The sequence below is a fragment of the Choloepus didactylus genome, chromosome 5 (assembly GCF_015220235.1).
Source record: "Choloepus didactylus isolate mChoDid1 chromosome 5, mChoDid1.pri, whole genome shotgun sequence".
Classification (NCBI taxonomy): domain Eukaryota; kingdom Metazoa; phylum Chordata; class Mammalia; order Pilosa; family Megalonychidae; genus Choloepus; species Choloepus didactylus.
The window spans coordinates 132418513-132431305 of NC_051311.1; the positions used below are offsets into that span (position 1 = coordinate 132418513).

At 37.8% G+C, this 12793-nt stretch overlaps 1 protein-coding gene and 1 pseudogene across 5 annotated transcripts in view; one reads left to right on the forward strand and one right to left on the reverse strand.

Annotated features, from left to right (window-relative positions):
• FAM126A (family with sequence similarity 126 member A) overlaps window positions 1-12793 on the reverse strand; it is a 129160-nt gene that overhangs the window by 49329 nt on the left and 67038 nt on the right. For all 5 annotated transcript variants that reach the window (XM_037836885.1, XM_037836886.1, XM_037836884.1 and 2 more), the window contains exon 2: window positions 1872-1950. In XM_037836885.1, coding sequence (XP_037692813.1) covers window positions 1872-1922 — 51 coding nt within the window. In that variant the 5' untranslated portion in view covers window positions 1923-1950. The remainder of the gene's footprint in view (window positions 1-1871; window positions 1951-12793) is intronic.
• Window positions 5609-8545, forward strand: LOC119535445 (annotated as a pseudogene).

The window sequence follows — 12793 nt, forward strand, 5'->3', positions numbered from 1 at the left end:
ATTACTGCATGTCATTTCTTCTAGGCCCTCAGTGAACAAAGCTAGAAAATGTATTATGCATATATAAATATATATATATGCCCATTCAGGGTAGGTCTTGATTAGTTCACTGGACTACTTAAGAGAGCTCTAGGCCCAGATGCTTGCTGACGCTTGATATACTAGCCCAGAGTTTGCTCCAGAGAAGCTAAGAGAGGACAAAATACCCCAAGAGCAGCTGAGAGAGACTTTTGGAGAGATGCTTGGTAGCTGACAGAGATGCTCAGAGATGCCTGGAGTTGCAGACAGAAGGACGTTTGGAGATGCTAAGCTAAGAACGCACAAGAGCTGAGAAAGGAGCTGGAACACAACTCAGGACCAGCAGAAGCCAGCTATGTGCCTTCCCAGCTAACAGGGGTTTTCTGGAAGCCATCAGCCCTTCTTCAGTTAAGGTATCCTCTTGTTGATGCCTTAGTTTGGACACTTTATGGCTGTAGAACTGTAAATTTGTAGCCAAATAAACCCCCTTTATAAAAGCCAATCAATTTCTGGTATTTTTGCATAATGGCAACATTAGCAAACCGGAACACATAGATACATTCATATGCATATATCCCTTGAGTTCACATTGACTATTTCAGTTCCAAGCTAACACCTCAGGGTTCTTTCTTTTCTTTTCCCCATTCCAGTAAATAATTTCTCAGACAGGGAGAAACCTAACTGCCATTATCCTAATGTCTTTACTTATTTGCTCAATGTAATCAATCTAACAACTCTAACTCTTCCACACGCCACAACAACAACCCTTTGCCTCCACTACCCACTGCTGACAATTCTGCCACACCACCCCTCACCATCCCATATCCTAGGATACCTACATATCTGTGCTAGAAGGGGAAGGGAATAAAAGAACAAATAGAAAGAGAAGAGCATCAGTCATGATTTTCAATTATGTTTCTTATTAGTTGATCCCTTCCTTAAGCCCCACCCTTTCCACAGCTCCCATGTCAGAGAATGGAAAACTGGCTACATTTACTTTTGCAAAATTGATTTTTACCATTAAACATAAGAATGCCCTAGGTGAAGTGGTACTCCACTATTAAACTTGACTATCCATCAACTTTCCAAAAAAGAAAACCATGATACAATGAAACATATTAAACTACTGAAGCAGAAAAAAGGCTTAAAAATGCCTTGAAAACCTATTCACAAAGATAACATAAGCCAAAAAGAATACACATAGAAGATGTAATCAAACCCTTCATTCCTGTGGTTCATGATCATGAAGCATATATAATTATGTGCAACAATGAAACCCTGAGGACAAGGAGAAAAGTAATTAGCCGGTTTAAGGAACACAATTTTAGCTATCAAAGAGAAAAATTCATAAAACAAGAAAATGGAAGTTCTATTTTCTTCAGCAACTGACCAAATTATACACTCCATATATAGCCACAGGGTTAGCCAACTAGAGAAAGATCCAGTAACAGAAAGTTGGGTTAATATTTTCCCAATTTCTCCTTATTGTTGAACATGTTCAGTTGGATGGCCCCCCAAATTGGGAGAAACCTTTTAACACTGAACCTGTGATGGTAGTTGGAGAGTGAAATCATCATACAGAAATTTTAATCATCTTGGTGGTGTTGAGGTGAAAGAGAGAAAAGGAAAGCAAACTGTTTGAACTACTTGGTAGAAAAAAATGGAATCCACATCCTAGAAAAGATTACTATATGTAAATAACTCCCTACTAAGATTTGTTGGAACACACTTCTGCTTCCACAGGTATCTAGCTTTTCAGTCATTAAAAAAAGAAGAAAAGAAAAAGCCACTGGAATTTAAAGCCCAGACAAAACTTCAGAATAAAATTACTATATTATAAGAGTAAATATTACCTTAAACTCTGACAACCATTCTTCCACAACCCCTTTATCTGAAGTGAACATCTTTCCACATCTGTTCCAAACCTTCAACCTGAAATTTAACATAGAAAAATCTTAAAATTTTGCAGACATTTTATTTACAATCAGATTACTACGGATGGAGCTAATCCTATAAAGTTAAATTACTTCTTATTTATGGAATTAAAGCAGTTTCGAACATAAATTACTAGATACATTTCAAAACCAATGTGCTTGAACAAGCCTTAAAATACAAGAATTTTGACAAAAGTATAAATATCATAACATGATGAAATTGGCTATGCAATTTTCCTTCAGCTTTCAGTAATGCCAGCTGCAAAACACACTTGACATTTCGCCCCTAGTTCCAATGAAGTAATTCTAAAAAAAAAAAAAAATCATTCAGCTTAAGAAAATTGCAGGAAATATTTCAAAATGTTTGAAAATATAAAAAGACATGCATCCAAAATTGACTTTATACAAGGCATTAAAGTCATTTAATTTGCTTATATTTCAATTGTTTATGACAGCAACAATCTATCTAGGCAAGCCACTTGGTTCCTTCAAAGCTTAATATTCATAAAACAAAAGTCAAAGGGACTATATCTAAGATAATAAGCATATTCAACAACAGTTATTCAAAGATTGAGTATACTTAAGAACAAATAAGAAAAAAGTAAGTGAAAGAAAATGCAAAACAGTTTTATACTTAAAAGAATTTTTACCAAAATTCAATGTTTTCTTCACCTATCCATCTGTATGGGAGTGGACTTACAAATTATTTCCAAAGGGAAAACTATCTAATTACCTAACCTTCTAATTCAGGCATAAATCCTGCATTAGGTGTCTTAAGTTTCATAAGCATTATAATGTAATAGAAACTGAGGTAGAATTGCCAGAAGCTAAATCCTGATTCAACTACTTACTTGTAATATAACCTCAAGAAAGTTACTTTCTTACTTTTTTCAAATGTGAAATAGGGACAATGACAGTACCTGCCTTCAAGGGGTTATTTTGCAGATTAAACAACAAAAAAAAAAAAGCAAATAAAAACACATACTACAGTACCTGGCAATAAGATACTACTGCCATACAACATCATCATTAAAGGATATCAACTCTATAACCTCTCCTCAGCTGCCTATGAAAGTATACAATTATGCCACAAAATACATTCCAAAGTTTCTGCTAATTCTCATATTTTTTATTAAGAAAATTAATTATATATTCATTCATTCATTTATGAGGGATTCACAGATATGCATCTTATTTTTTAGAATAAAAAATAGTCCCATTCCAGTCAACCCACAAATGCAGTGTAAGATAGTCCAGAATCCCAATACCCCACAGAATCTTTGAACAACTAGCAAAAACTGGCAGAGCCATCTTCCTCAGAACTCCAGAAAATAGTTAAAGGGTTCCAGTAACTGAATGAGTGCCGAATCAAGAAAATGCAGCTTTAAAAAATAGGAGGAAAAAAAACAATAGGAGAACCTTGTGACATTGTTGCTGGCCTGTCCATGGTACAATGTAGAGCCAGCCTGCACTCTCAATGTGGGTACCTGGCCCTGCTACAGTGGACATACTGCAGTGCCTGTGTGTTGGCGTCAATCTGTTGGGTGGTAGTTTGAAAGACTGAACCAAAGAACTCTTCTCTAGCTCACCTTTCCAGGACTTGACTTGCAGTCAGGAAAAGCGCACATACAGCTAAAAGCAGTATAAGAAACAATTAAGTTAAAGTGGCCTGGAGTAAAGGATTATTGCTTTAAGTCATATGCTGGCACATCCAGGATGGGAAGAAGTCTACTTCACAGAGAATAGAAGGGGCTTTCAAATTCCTAAGGCCATGAGCAAGCACAAGCCAAGGACAAAACTCAGGCTCTAAATAAGACTGAGAATATCCTGCATATCACACTTGCCTTAGACTGATCTTCTTGACAGGAGAGATAAACTCTGAAGGAGAGCACCAGCCAACACAGAGCCAATTTGCAATGACTGTGAAAGGTGTTTTTTGTGTTGGTTTGCTTTGTTTATGGTAGCTCCTGGCATTCAAGGAAATCTCTGACATAGCACTAGCAGGAAAAAACTTAATGAACAGACAGTTCAAGGACTAAATACCATATTTAACATCATGAATATAAAAATGCTGAGTGTGCAACAAAATTTACAAGAAAAACAAAGAAGCAGGAAATGATGGCCTATCCAAAGGAATAAGATAAAAATTCAGAAACCATCAATGAAGAAGATCAGACCTTCGAAAAACCATACAAAGACTTTTAAAAACTGATCCTAAGTATGCTCAAGAAGATAAGAGGAAAACACAGAGAAAGAACTAAAGGATATCATGGAATCCAATCATCCATTGATGAGTGAACAATATGAGAATCAATAAATGATAGAAATTTTAGAAAGGAATTAAATATAAATACAGGAGTTGAAGAATCACAATAACTGAAATGAAAAAAAGTCCTGCATTATCAGTAGTTACTTTAAATGTAAATGAATTAAACTCTCCAGTCAAAAGGCAGAGATTGGCAGAATGGATAAAAAAGTATGACCCAACTATTTACAAGAGACTAACTTGAAATTTATGGATACAGTTAGGTTGAAAGTGAAAGGATGGGAAAGATATATACTATGCAAATAGTAACCCAAAGAAGGAAGGGGTAGCTTTACCAATATCAGAGAAAAATACACTTTAAGTCAAAGACTGTTATGAAGGGCAAAGACTGTGACTACATACTGATAAAATGTCAATTCACTGAGAAGACATAACAATTATAAATGTACCTAAATGCTGTGCCCCAAAATATATGAGGCAAATATTGACAGATTTGAAGAAACAGGCAGTTCTACATTAATAGTAGGAGACTTCAATACACCACTTTGAATATTGGATAGAACATCTAGATATAAGATCAATAAGAAAACAGAAGACTTGAATGATATTATAAACCAGCTAGACCTAATAAACATATACAGAACACTTTACTCAAACGAAAGCAGAATACACATTCTTCTCTAATGCATATGGATCATTCTTTAGGATGGACCATATGTTAGATCCCAAAACAAGTCTCAATAAATTAAAAAAATACTGAAGACATATAATGTATCTTCTCTGACCACAATGGAATGAAGCTAGAAATCAACAACAGAGGGAGAAATAGAAAATTCACAAAAATGTGACAATTAAATAATATACTCTTAAACAACCAACAGGTCAAAGAAGAAATCACAAGGGAAATTAGGAAATATCTTGAGACAAATGAAAATGAAAACACAGCATATCAAAAACTTAGGGGATGAAACAAAGGCAGTGTTCAGAGGGAAATTTATAGCTCTAAATGCTTGAATTAAAAAAGAAGAAAGATCTCAAATCAGAGACCTAACCTCACAACTAAAGGATCTAGAAAAAGAAGAACAAACTAAATCCAAAGTGAGCAGAAGGAAAGAAGCAACAAAGATTGGAGTGGAGATAAATGAAATTGAGAATAAGAAACAACAGAGAGAATCAACGAAACCAAAAGTTGGTTTTTTAAAAGATCCATAAAATCGACAAGCCTTTAGCTGGACTGAAAAAGTAATAGAGAGGACGAAATAACTGAAATCAGAGATAAAAGGGGAAATCTTATACCCAACCACATAGATACAATAAGGATCATAAGAGAATAGTGTGGGATAAGTTCGGCTTCAGACACGCCTCAGTGCCAGCAGTGAGGCGGAGCTCAATGGAAGTGGAGGTGGGTACCGGGTGGTGGCTGCAAAACCGACTACTCTGAGCTGGGACCTTCAAGCTGTCCCCAACTCCTTCCTCCCCTTCCTCTCTTTTTTGTTTTCTGTTCCCCTTTCTCCTCCCTTCCCCGTCCCCAACAACCGGAGCAGCTGCTGAGTTCTCAGTGAAGGTTTTTCATTTCTACCTTCCCCTCCTCTCTCCACCCCATCCATAATTATTCTTTGGAAGATTCTTTGTTGTCAAGCTGCCAAAGTGGAGAGTGTGACTGCTGAAGGGGGTGCTTCTCATTTCAGTGCTTCTTCAGGCAGAGGAGGAAGTAGGGGTGCACCTCAGCACTATCCCAACACTGCTGGCAAAAGTTGAGTTCCTGGGGAAAATCCCAGGGCAAAAAACTCAGAAATGGATTCCTGCACAAAGCACGAGATGGCAACTTCACAGCAAACAACTTTGCAAGCAAAAAAGAAGGACATGATGCAATCTTCAGGAAAGTAAGAGGCATACTAAATATGCTTCCTCCTGAAAAGTCTGACAAGCTATGCCTTGACCTCCTCAATGTGAGCTAGAGTCTAAACTCCTCTTTAAAGGGGTCATACTGACTGGGACAAAGCCCTAGAAGAGCCAAAGTATAGCTCACTGTATGCTCAGCTATGTATGCGACTGGCAGAAGATGCACCAAACTTTGATGGCCCAGCAGCAGAGGGTCAACCAGGACAGAAGCAAAGCACAACATTCAGATGCCTCCTAATTTCCAAATTACAAGATGAATTTGAAAACCGAATCAGAAATGTTGATGTCTATGATATGCGTGAAAATCCCCTCCTCCCAGAGGAGGAAGAACAGAGAGCCAAGGCTAAGATCAAGATGTTGGGGAACATCAAATTCATTGGAGAACTTGGCAAGCTTGATCTTATTCATGAATTTATCCTCCACAAGTGCATCAAAACACTTTTGGAAGAGAAGAAGAGTGTCCAACTCAAAGATATGAAAGAGGATTTGGAGTGCCCCTGTCAGATAATGAGGACAGTGGGACCTAGATTAGACCATGAACGAGCTAAACCCTTAATGGTTCAGTACTTTCCCTGAATGTGCCCCTTGATGTTACGTAAGGAATTACCAGCAAGGATTAGATTCCTGCTGTAGGATACTACAGAGTTGTGAGAATACCACTGGGTTCCTCGAAAGGCTTTTCTTGACAATGGACCCAAGATGATCAATCAAACCCATCAAGATGCAGTAAAAGACTTAGGAGTGTTTATTCCTGCTCCTATGGTCGAGAGATGTGAAGTGACTTCTTTCTGGAGAGACTGTTCATGTCACCCAGGATGAAAATGGATAGGGACCCACTTGGAGGACTTGCTGATATGTTTAGACAAATGCCAGGAAGCAGAACTGGTATTGGTCCAGGAGTTATCCAAGGTAGATTTTCACCCACCATGGGGCATCATCATTCAAATCAACTCTTCAATGGCCATGGGGGACACATTATGCCTCCCACATAATCGCAGTTTGGGGAGATGGGAGGCAAGTTTATGAAAAGCCAGGGGCTAAGCCAGCTCTACCATAACCAGAGTTAGAGACTCTTATCCCAGCTGCAAGGACAGTCGAAGGATATGCAACCTCAGTTTTCTAAGAAAGGACAGCTTAATGCAGATGAGATTAGCGTGAGGTCTGCTCAATCTTTACTAATGAATAAAAATTAAGTGCCAAAGCTTCAGCCCCAGATAACTATGATTCCTCCTAGTGCACAACCACCACACACTCAAACACCACCTCTGGGACAGACACCTCAGTTCGGTCTCAAAATTAATCCAACACTTATCCAGGAAAAGCCTGTCAAGACCAGCAAAAAGCCACCACATCAAAGGAAGAACTGCTTAAATTAACTGAAACTGCTGTGGTTGAATATCTGAATAGTGGAAATCCAAATGAGGCGGCCAATGAAGTAAGAGAAATGAGGGCTCCTAAACACTTTCTTCCTGAGATGTTGAGCAAAGTAATCATCCTGTCACTAGACAGAAGTGATAAAGATAAAGTAAGTTCTTTGATCAATTTACCCACACATGAAGGTATAGCCACTAGCAACAACTTCATGCAGGCTTTCCTGAATGTACTGGACCAGTGCCCCAAACTGGAGGTTGACATCCCCTTGGTGAAATCATATTTAGCAAAGTTTGCAGCTCATGCCATCATTTCAGAGCTGGTGAGCATCTCAGAACTAGCTCAACCACTGGAAAGTAGCACCCATTTTCCTCTCTTCTTACTTTGCCTTCAGCACTTAGCCAAGTTACAAAATTGGGAATGGTTAGCAGAACTTTTTTAACAAAGCAAGGTCAATATGCAGAATAAAGACTGCATGTTGGAAATTTTGGAAGGAAATGGGCTGAGTTTCTTATATCCACTCCTAAAACTAGAGAAAGAACTGTTGAAGCAAATCAAGTTGGGTCCATCCCCTCAAATCATATACAAATGTATTAAAGAAAACATCTCTCCCAAACCTCATGTAGATAAAGGATTTCTGAACATCTGGATCACTAGCTTCTTACAGTATGTCTAGTGAAGTAAACCCACTCAGTGATGAAACAGATTCTTCCTCTTCTCCTTCCAAAGAACAGTTAGAGCAGGAAAAACAACTGCTTCTTTCTTTCAAGTCAGTAATGCAGAAATTCCTTCATGATCACGCTGATCTACAAGTCAGTGCTCTCTATGCTTTTCAGATGCACTGCTACAATAGCAACTTCCCCAAAGGCCTGTTACTCCACTTTTTTGTTTACTTCTATGACACGGAGATTATTGAAAAAGAAGCTTTCTTGGCTTGGAAAGAAGATATAACCAGGAGTTTCCAAGGAAAGTCAAGGCTTTGTTCCAAGTGAATCAGTGACTAACCCGGCTAGAAACTGCTGAAGAAGAAGAATAGGAGAAAGAAGCTGGCTAAAGAACCAGCCAAAGCCTTAAACTGCACAAAACATACTGTTGCTATGATATAACCGCATTTGACCTAACCACTGTGAAAATTCATTCTGCTGCAATGTTTTCACAATATTTAAAGCAGAAGCATGTTAATAAGATTTCCTTCTGCATAAGGTTTTTTTGTAGTGTAATGTTTTAATCATAGTCTACCATCAAATATTTTAGGAGTATCTTTAATGTTTAGAAAGTATATTAGCAGCACGCAATAATTACATCATAAGTTCTCAAGCAGAGGCAGTCTATTGCAAGGACCTTCTTTGCTGCCAGTTATCAGAGGCTGTTTTAACTTAGAAAACTGAATAGCACACTGAATTCTGTAGAAATGTACTTTGCTCAGTAATACTTGAGTTATTGCAACATTTGATTATCCACTTGGTTGTTATAGAAAAATTCCTATTTGTAATTGATGTCTGTTGCCATAATAGTATATCGTCTGTATTTCTACCTCTAGTAATGGACTTTATGTGCTACATTTTAATATCCTTGAGCCTGAGCAAGTGTACAAGTCTTTTTAATAGAAACATGGTTTGCTTGCACAAAACTGATCAGTTTTGAGCGATTGTCAATGCCTTTGATGTGGTTTTTGTGGCTGTGAAACAAATGGTGAGAATTTGAATTGGTCCCTCTTATTACAGTATTGAAATTAAGTCTACTTAATCTATCAAGCCACGTTCATTCCCTGATTTTAAATACTTGCATCTATCAATAAACATCGTGATACTTGAAAAAAAAGAGAACACTATGAACAACTGTATGCCAACAAATTAAATAACCTAGACCAAATTAACAAATTCTTAGAAACACACAAACTACCTACAATGACTCAAGAAGAAACTCAAGAAGAGTTCATAAGAATACTCACTTGTTTAGAATGTATGTAAGCTCAGAGTAAAAATGCCCCTTCCCTGGGCTCAAGAAGGAATACCAGAAACCCTTTCATACCCTGAAACTTTCACAGCCTCACCACCATCTCAGAGGTTCACTAGGACTAAAGAAGCTACAGATTCCCAGGTTACACTCATCTTCTGCACACTAACCTTATAACTCTCATACATCCTCTATTTTGCCCCCATCTTCCATACCATTCTAACTTTGGAAAGAGGAAACCCTTCTACCGTGACTCCTGGAGTTGACTGTACATTATCAGCAAAATCCTCTGTATCTTCAACAGTTCTCTGATATTTCTTTCTTCTCTTTGTCCATCCAAAACTCTGGCTCTTCTCTGAGGACACTGCTTCCCCTAGAAGCCTTCTAAAGAATGACTGCTTTTCTCACATATCCCTGAAGCAAACCACTGGGCCTAGAGGTAAAGTGTATGTTCTCCTTCCTCTTTATTACCACTCTAGATCATTCTCTCCCTCTCTTCTCTAACCATCCACCAAACCATGCTTTGAATCTCATGTTACTGTTATCTACAATCAATTCCACTCACCCATCCATCCACCCATCCCCATTACTCCCCTTAATTTCTAGATCATCTTAACCCCTCAATCATTGTCACTCTTTTAAACCATTCCTACTTTAATTCTCAGTGAATTATTTTCTCACACCCTGAACTCTTAATTCCTAGAAATCTCCTCCAACAATACTGTCTTTCTCCTGACCACACCTACTTAATCCTATGATCGAAACCTAAACCAGCTGTTCTCAAACAATTTAGTCTCAAGACCACTTTACACTCCTAAATACTGAGACAACCTGAAAGAACTCCCAATGGCCAAAGCAGAAACTGTTTGAGTAAAAAAACAAATAACGTAGTACTGAATTACAATCCAAAGTATAAAATATACATAAGTCCATACTGATATAAATGACTGAATAAATGAATAAAAAAAAATAGGGAAGACGAGACAAATGTTCCTTACAGAAGAATTCCAAGTAATATATGTAGATTTTTCCCCCTTTAGCAGGTGGAGCTTAGTCTCCACCTTCCCCACTGAGTGTGGGCTGGACATAGTGATTCACTTCCAAAGAGGAGAGGATAGAAAGGGAAAAGTCTCTTTGTAGTGGAGGAACCTGAAAATACTACTTTGATCAAGGTTAACATCACCAAAGATGTCATGTGGATATCATGTATCCCCTGATATGATATGGTGAGAAGGGCACTTCACCTCTGTGGCACTCTTTCCAAAAACCCTTAACCCAAGTATAATAATGAGAAAACTTCAGAGAAAGTCAGTTTGAGGGATATTATATGAAATGCCTGACCAGTACTCCTCAAAACTGTTAAGTAATGAAAAACAAGGAAGCCTGAGAAACTGTCACAGACCAGAGGAGACTAAGGAGACACGACAACTAAATGCAATGTTGTATCCTGGATTGGATCCTGAAACAGAAAAAGCACAATAATGGAAAAACTGGTGAGATCCTATTAAAGACTGGAGTTTAGTTCATAGTAATATGATAGTAATAGTAATGACAAATATACCAAGGAAACATAAGATGGTAACATTAAGGGTAACTGAAATTGGGTGTGGGCTATAGTGGAATTCTCTGTACTATTGTTGCAACTTTTCTGAAAATGCAAAATTGTTCAAAAAACTATTTTAAAAAAATATTGAGGCCATGAAAGTACTTTTTATTCATGTACATTAATATCTATTGATATTTGTGATGGTTAAATTCATGTGTCAACTTGGCTAGGTTATGGTGTCCAGCTGTTTGGTCAAACAAGCACTGACCTGATTGTTACTGTGAGGGTATTTCATGGATTTAAGTCATTAATTAATTGATTGCATCTATGGCTGATTATATCTACAATCAAGAAAGGGGACTGCCTTCAACAATGAGAAAGGTCTCATCCAATCAGTCAAAGGCCTGAATGGGAAACCTGATGATTTCAGCAGTCAGAAGAATTTCTATCTCTATCTCAGTCAGCCTCTCCTGGGGACTACATTGAAACCTTCATCAGAGTTCCCAATTTGCAGCCTGCCTTATGGAATTCACACTTACCAATTGCCACTGACATGTGAGCCAATTCCTATAGTAAATCTATATCTATATCTATCTATATATATATTTATATTATGTTTATATTATACGTAATATATTATATATAACATTTATATTATATATAACATTTATATTATATATAAAATTTACATATATAGATTTATATTATAATTTATATAGAGAGATTTATATTATATATATATACATATACCCCGTTGATTTTGTCTTTCTGGAAAACTAAGACTAATACAAGATTTTACTACATTAGAAAATAAAACAGATTTTTAAAACACATGAATACATATGGACATATCTCATTAGTCACCACACATCATGTAGTATCTGAAAAACACTATGTACTCATGAGAGAATGAGAGTGAAAAGGCAAATAATGTATTATTATGAAAATAGTTTTGAGCTTGCACACCATCTGAAAGGCTCTTGGGGATCCCCAGAGTTCCCTAGATGATGCTTTGGGAACTGCTATCCCAGACTCTGCAATGCCCATTCCAATCTCTCCATTTATCTTTCTAGCACACATCTTTTAATATTCCAACTCCAGAACCTTTTGACCCCGTAGGGACCTAATGTCACCTCCCTAATATCTTTCTTTCTTTCCTTCATATTTCATGTTCTTCAGTCAACTATAGTCACTATTTTGAAAATCCTCTCAAATCTTTTGCTCCTCTTTGTTTAATTCCCTTGGCAAAAATACAACCCTGGTAAAGCCAACTCCCCTCCTGTGGCAGCCCAGGGGATGGAACCACCCTCCCTCTGGGAAAAGGGTAGAGCCTTGAACATACAGTGGCCCGCATGACCAGAGCACAGACATTGAAGGATATTGAGCCTAATCACTGTTGGTTTCATGATACTCAGCTGAGGCTTCTTTGTAATCAAATCTCGTGAGGCTCTTCTGAACTATATATATAAAGCACTCCTTTCTTCCTCTTGTTTGTACGGACCATTGACTTCCATTTTCCAAACAGCCGCCATTGGGAAAAATTCTCTTGTATGTAAGTCCCTAATTAAAACTCATGGGTAACTTTTTACCTGGTGTGTTCTTTGGTCTTGGGGTTGAGGTGGGTTGGAGCATTTGGTGAGCCAGCCAGGAGACCTAAGAGCCACCAGCTGCAGAATGCATGAGTACTGGGAAAGGAGGCACCCTGGGGGGAATCCCAGAAAGACCTGCAATGCCCATGTTGGGAAGGATGGCTCCCCTCCTAGATGAATGGGAACTCCCAAGGGAGTATGGAGATGCTTA